The 7,315-nt window shown below is 45.4% G+C and overlaps 1 protein-coding gene across 3 annotated transcripts in view; it reads left to right on the top strand.

The window, feature by feature from the left end:
• Positions 1-963: 963 nt before the first annotated feature.
• CAPN9 (calpain 9) overlaps positions 964-7,315 on the top strand; it is a 28,325-nt gene continuing 21,973 nt past the window's right edge. For 2 of the 3 annotated variants that reach the window (XM_072857979.1, XM_072857978.1), the window contains exons 1-3: positions 964-1,176; positions 6,187-6,256; positions 6,674-6,792. In XM_072857979.1, coding sequence (XP_072714080.1) covers positions 964-1,176; positions 6,187-6,256; positions 6,674-6,792 — 402 coding nt within the window. The remainder of the gene's footprint in view (positions 1,177-6,186; positions 6,257-6,673; positions 6,793-7,315) is intronic. The other variant, XM_072857980.1, reaches the window with a different exon arrangement.

Below are 7,315 nucleotides of genomic sequence, written 5' to 3'. Positions count from 1 at the left end.
GTGTTTTACTGTCCAATGTGAGATATGACACTGCAGGTAAAAGCTGGGTGGCGGAAGAAGCACAGAGACAGACAAACAAGGTCATGAAACCTGGAAATCAGTGGCAAGTATGTATGTCTTTGTTTTTAAAATCCCGTGTTACAATGCCAGCAGAACTCTTTCAGTGCGTGCCCCATTAAAATCCCTCCTCAGGGTAACATTTTCTGACGCTTTCCCTGGGTTTGCCCTGCTGCTCGGCACTCGTCCTGCTCCGAGCCCTCCCCGCTAGCTGCCACGACCCCTCCTGCACACACCCCGGCCTTGCCCCGTAGCCACCGCCCCCAGCAGAGTGGCCCAGCCCCCGGCCACCTCTCGGCCCTGCTCCCCCTCCTGCGTGTCATCCGATGAGGACAACACCTGCCTGCAGGGAGGGCCCCGCTGCCAGCCACACCAGGCTGCTCTCCCACCTGTGAGAAACAGCGGTTACACCGCGCTGTGAACCTCTGGTTTCCCTCCCAGGGCTTGCCACCGCATGATGGAGGGCTCTGGCTGGGTGCTGCGTACCTCAAAGTCGTCCCTGGCCCAGCGGCAACCTCCCGCCCGGCCCGTGCCTGCCAGGGAGTGGTACCAGGCCCTGCGCACACCCTTCCCCGCCCGGCGCTCCCGCTCCCAGGTGAGTGGCTGGCATGGCCAGGGCCGGCCGCCTTCCTTCCCTGTTTGCTTTCAGGGTGTTCAGCTCTGCTGCGGTTCGGAGCAGCCGGGAGGTCAGTCTCGCACTGCGGTCCAAGGAGGTGCGACAGAGGAGGGCTGGAGGACACCACCGGCTTCCCCACAGCGCGCTCCTTTCCTCCCCCTTTTCCTTCACAAGGCACTAGAGGTATTTTGCTCCCTCTTCTTTTTCCTCCTGTCCCCCCCTCCTTCCGCCCCCACCGCCTGCTAAGCCACAGCTCCCTGGGATCTCACTCTGGCAGGCGGGAGGGAGCCATGCCCTACCTGTACCAGGACTCGAAGCCGAGGCCGCCCACGCTGCCCGGGGCCGCACGTACCACCCACAGCTCGGGGAAGGCCTACGAGGAGCTGAAGCAGGAGTGCCTGCGCAGGGGGCTCCTCTTCGAGGACCCCGACTTCCCCGCCTGCAACTCTTCTCTCTTCTTCAGTGAAAAGCCACCTGTTCCCTTCATCTGGAAGAGGCCCACGGTGAGTATGCCGTTGTGCAAAGCAGGGCGAGCCTTTCTCTGCTTTCATCCTGCCAAAAGTCAGGCATTGCTGTACTTTGGGATCGCACCAAACGTGTGGCGTGTTCAGGGAGATGTGGAGGCCATGAAGTGCAAGGGGAAACCCTTCCCACCTCAGGGGCAGTGGCGTGGGGTCGGGATGTCACCCACAAAGAGCTCAAGCTGTGGGATGAGAGGGCTGGAAGGCTTCACCCCATTTTTTAGATGTAGCTTGTTGTATAGCCATACTTTATGCATGTATATTTATGTACGTGCATAAAGAACTTGTAATCAGCCTTCCCTCTTACATTATTGCCAAACAAAAGCAACGTTAAGATGAAAATAAGAGGACATGCAAGAAATTAAGGGTAAAATACATTATGATGATGTTCTAACTATGTAAAACTCAAGTGTCATTAATGTAGGAAATTCTTAATTAAGGTTAAACTTAAAAAATGCAAGCCTTTTAGCTTTTAGAGACTCTTATATTTACTTGCTCGCTTCCATCATGAAACACTGAGAGATTATGAATACATGCCATGGTTACTGAGCCATTCAGCAGTAGCCAAGGGCTTGATGAGTATCTCTTAATGCATCTTGCATAACAATCATTAATAACACAGCAAGAGCCTGAAGCTTCACTAGTCACATGCTCTCAGATCACAAACCCAACATCACTCTAGGTTCCTTCTGCCCACTTAACTCTGTAACTAATAGCCACAGAAAATTTGTGGCTACATTTCATTTCTTTGCTAATGACTGACATTTATTGTCTTTTTCTTTATAATCTGAAAGCTTCTGCTTTAGTAGAAAACTTTCCTTTGGCAATAGTGATACCAAGAGAGAAAAAGAACAAAATAGGCTTAAAGATGGGTTTAAATTTTGGCTTAATTTAATCCACAGCGAGAGGCATTCAAAGGCCTCAGCATCCATTAATGTAGTGCAGAGCAGAATCAAAGCTATTACTCCTGGACAAGTTTTATCTATGAAAAAAATAGGAGATCCCTACACATGGTAAGTGCAGCCCCTGCAGGCACTGCTGCTTGCCTTGCCTGCCTGTGCCCCAAAACCCAAGTGGGCTGTAGAGTTGTCCCCAGGCACAGGATGGGGCTGTGGGGCTGAGATGCTTTTGGTGCAGTGGCTCTGGAGTGCTGCGGAGCATCAAAAATGCAAGTGCCTGCAACACTAAATCAGAAAGAATGGGTTCTCTTTGGCCAGCCATTAGGTGCTAGTTTGTCTTTTTTTCCATTTGGGGATTCACAATAGTTAAACTTTGCTGTCAAATGTGACAAGGAGCAGCTGAGAGCTTGTGTGTCCTTGTGCATGTTACCCAGGGATAGCAGAGCACGGTCTGTCTGTTGTAGTTGTTGCAGCCTTCTTCAGGATCTTTGTATGCTGAACTGGAAACATTTCCAGGATGAGTAAGTTACCTGAAACGGGATCTGCCTTTACACTCCAATTCCCACCATGCAAAAAGGTGAACTTTTGTGAACTGTACAGCAAGAAATAAAGCTCAGGGGAGGCTGAGAGGATGTGTAAGGACAGGGTTTTAATTATGCTCTTCTCTGGCTCCTCAGCATTTAAGCTAACTCAGTTTCATCTCTATTATCCATCAGGAACAGCAGAAAATAGAGACACTGTAACAGCGTTTCAAGTTAACACTTTTTACTTTGCAAGTGGGTTATAGGCCTGGAGCATGTGCCAGGTTAGTTGCAACAGCTCACCTGCTGAAGCCGTAGTGCCGGAGAGGGTGAGCCCAAGAGCACGGCCGCTGTGTGGGGTATCTATATTCAAACTGCTTTTCACAGTGACCAGTTTTTACCGCCTCTCGTGCCAGTATTTTACAGTAGCTTGGATTAAGTGTAACACAATACATGCAGGCAATTGCAGGGCCAAATAATGTTAGTCTTCAGATTTACACCCCGTTAGAGTTTCATCTTTAGTAGTGAGAGCAGAGAAGGCTTTCTCATTATTTTGACATGCATATACCTGCATGTATATGCATTTGTACACAGCATGAACAAGACCCTCAGCTAGCCCTAATCTGTAAATCTCCCACTGCAATCAGTGAGCTACATGGATCTGCACCAGATGAATATCTCGCTTTCTACATAAAACTTAAGTGCTCTAAGATTCAGAAAGATATTTAGTGATTTTGTTTAGCAATCCCTTTTCATTACAAATGAAACCTTTGAAACTGTACCTTATCAAAATTTTAGACTAATCTGAAGAACAGAAGACCCTTTTCTCATTGTATTTTCCCCTTTCCTTTCCTTTCCTTTCCTTTCCTTTCCTTTCCTTTCCTTTCCTTTCCTTTCCTTTCCTTTCCTTTCCTTTCCTTTCCTTTCCTTTCCTTTCCTTTCCTTTCCTTTCCTTTCCTTTCCTTTCCTTTCCTTTCCTTTTCCTTTTCCTTTCCTTTCCTTTCCTTTCCTTTCCTTTCCTTTCCTTTCCTTTCCTTTCCTTTCCTTTCCTTTCCTTTCCTTTCCTTTCCTTTCCTTTGCTTTTTCCTTTCCTTTCCTTTCCTTTCCTTTCCTTTCCTTTCCTTTCCTTTCCTTTCCTTTCCTTTCCTTTCCTTTCCTTTCCTTTCCTTTCCTTTCCTTCTTAATTTATACCTAAATTCAACTGCTGGGATAAATTCAACAGCTCAGTTTCTGGGAAAGTTAGACATATAAACTGAAGAATAAAAAAAAAAAGGAAAGCCAAATGTGTTTTACCAATGCCAAATGAGTCTATGGCCTACAGGAGGAAGTAAGAAGGAAATTCTCCTAACACGAACAGCCACTGGCAACTGGTATGACAGGTACTGTATGCTGGAACCAGGCAGAGAAATGTAATCACAGAAATAAGGCCACCTAAATAGCCTCACCCTCAGCCTTTCTTAGGTCTCCATGTACCTTCTCTACCAATGTGAGACAGAGGTATAGGGGATGCAATTTGTTTTCTTTCGAGTCTAAAGAAACACAGCTTTGATGTAGCATCAGGAGAGCCACAGGTCACCTTGTTTCATCTCTCTGAGGATTGCACATCCCTACTTCTAGGCAATATCCTTGTGCAGGCAAATTCTTAAATTACTGTATATAGTAATTACTGTATATACATATACATATATATATGCAAGATCCAGCTCTGGGTTTTGTCCTTTAACATACTGAAAGCCCTGATAAACATTATTATACCATCCAGTCTGAAAATCCCTTTAAAATTAATATTATTGTTGCAACATCTACTCAAAAACTGTAGAGTGTGATTTTCTTTCATGTAGCGGAGAATGTGACACAGGTCCAGTCAAAATCCTTTCAATTCCTTTTTATTTATTTTTTATTATTATTTTTGTTTGCTTTAGACATAGGAGATGATTGAAAATATTTTTCCATATGTCCATTGTAGATCTGTGTAATAAGCAATGAGCCGTGAATCTAATGTTCAGACCCATGTCAGTGGAAAGGTTTTTTTATCTTGTCCCTTGCTAACACATGGAGTTTCTTGGTAACAGCTCAATACAGTTCTTGCCATGAGAATTATGTTCCCCAGGAGCAATGATGCTAAAGCAAGGCATGTTATTAAATATCAGCTCCTTTATCAGCCGTTGTTATATTTATGTCTAAAGGCAATGAACTATGTTTTTTTATTGTTCACATCCAGTCCCAACAAGACTGAGTGTATTTAACAAGCAGGTGGGCCAGGTAAGGAGGAGCCACTGTTTGTTTTCCCTTTGCCATACGCACTGGGGACAAAATGTGCTGCAGTGCCTCCTCCCCAGGGCACCTGTGGCTGAGGCATAACCTGGCCACCACCTCTTCCCCAGCAAAGGCAAACAAAAAATACGAAACCAACTTCCTCCTGAATATTGCCTCTGCAATAAGGGTAAGCTTCATAGGAGCAGTGCTGGTTCATTGGGGAGAGTGTCCTGGCTCCAGCAGTGGCCAGCAGCAGATGCTTCAGCAATAAGTGCAGGAAGCTGAACAAAACTATCAGTATCCTTCCCTGATGGCCTCACAAAATGCAGTGATATGAACCAAAAGCAACTCAGTTTCCTTCCAGGCAAATGCAGGGGTTAAATGACCGAATGTGTTCTTCTATTTTTGCCCCCTCTTTAATTTTGGGGGGGTTTTTTGCAAGCTTCTGCCGCTTAGGCAGAAGGGTCTGCTTCATGCCATAGGGTCTGCAATAACATATCAGGGCAGGCTGATTAACTACAGGCATATACCTCTAGTAATATGTTAGATGCCCTCCTCCTCCCTTTTCTATTCAGTTCAATCAATTAAATTCAATTTACAGTTCATGGGAAAGGGGAGGAGAGAGGGGAATTCCTGCCACATTGATAGGTTTACCACTGTAATTTTTCTATCCAGCTGTGGTGCTAGTAATTGAACTAAAACAGTCGAATGCTCGAGAGTTGCTTTAATGCCACCGTGAGCACCAGTCCCTCTGAACTCTGAGCTAACTCCTGTTAGCTCCTCCTAAACATTAACTCTGTAAAACAAACAAGGCTGGATTCTACCTTTGTTGTTTGCTTATTTGAGGAGGACATGGTCTTATGGTTGTCAGACACTGTATGTTCCAGGTTTTATGTGCAGGTAAATAAAAGGCTTAATAGTGCATTTAAAGGTAAATTGCCAGTTTGAGTTTTTCCAGCCATTGGGGGAAAACAAACAAACAAACAAACTCTATTAACCAGGGTTGTAGCCAAATGTTGAGATTCTGGACCAGGTTGTGCTATATTTTAACAATTGCCTACAGATTAATAAAGAATGCCAGCCTTTCATTAGCAGCCAACTAATTATGAAAAAATGAGGATAGCTGATTCTTTAATTGTTCTACACTGTAATTAATTAGCAAGGATTCCCCACCTAGTTTTTTGTGGTGGTTACACTGCTGCAGGATAATATAGCTCATGTGGCACACACCATACTGCACATCTGGGCTCAGAGTGATGGTGATATTTTCCTGGCACATTCTAAGTTATTTCTGTGTCTCTCTCCCACTCTTGCAGGACATTGTCAAAGACCCCAAGTTTATCCTTGGAGGAGCCACAAGAACTGACATTTGCCAAGGGGATCTTGGTGAGTGATTCCTCCTGGGTGGATGCGTTCATGCCTACACCCTGTGAGGAGCAGCAGGAATATCCTCACACATGAGGGGATGTTGTCCATTCTGAACAGGTGGGAGCAGTGAAGCTGGAGGTACTGCCCATGCTCACCTTGCCTGCAGCCACCTCTTTGGTAGCACCTTTCCATCTGTGCCAGGGACCATCCTGGTGCAGTGGGATTCAAGATCAGGGAAGGATCTCCACATGAGGGTACTGTGAGCCCAAGGGAGTCTTTTGTCTACCAGCACCTCCAAACTGCAGCATAGTCTGCACTGGCCAGGCAGGGAAGCAGCTAACTGCCATAACATCTTCTCTGGCCCTTACACCACCTTTGTCTTCTCTTGAAGGGAAGAAAATGAGGGTTTTTTTTTTTTCCCTTCTCATTTCACAGGTGACTGCTGGCTATTAGCAGCCATAGCTTCTCTCACACTGAATGAAAAAACACTAGCAAGAGTGGTGCCGCTGGATCAAAATTTTGGGCCAGATTATGCTGGAATATTTCACTTCCAGGTAAGATGAACATCTGGCACAGCATGAACACACTTCTGTCATTACATGTCATGGTCTATTTTGCAGTGGGATTGCTGGTTATTGCAGAGGAGACATTGAAAAAACAGGGATTGCTGAGCTTACACTGTTATTCATGTTTTGAGAAACAACCTAGAGGGCTATGTCAGCCTCCCACAGGCACGTGCATAGTTACTTCTGCTCTGTGAAGAGATATATGGCTTTAGAAATCATTTCACATTTTCCTGGGCACACAAACCCCACTTAGGATATAAGGCCTTAAAGGAGCTAGATTGGGATCTGTAATACGTGTGTGTCTTAAAGGTGTCTTGAATCATGTGGTGACCACTTGTGTAGCTACATGAGTGACATTATCCAGACAAGGAGCTACAGTACAGCTCTACACTTTTAGTCTTAGTCTTTTCTTAAGATAGATTACCCTTCTTTCAGAGCAGCCTAGCATGGTAGAGTGGGAACAGATGATTTACATATGACTTCTAATCAAACCTATGATTGTCACTAACTT

Source organism: Ciconia boyciana, chromosome 3 (genome assembly GCF_034638445.1).
Source record: "Ciconia boyciana chromosome 3, ASM3463844v1, whole genome shotgun sequence".
Classification (NCBI taxonomy): Eukaryota; Metazoa; Chordata; class Aves; order Ciconiiformes; family Ciconiidae; genus Ciconia; species Ciconia boyciana.
Note: the sequence above shows the minus strand (reverse complement) of the source record. Positions and strands in the feature narration are given on the sequence as shown.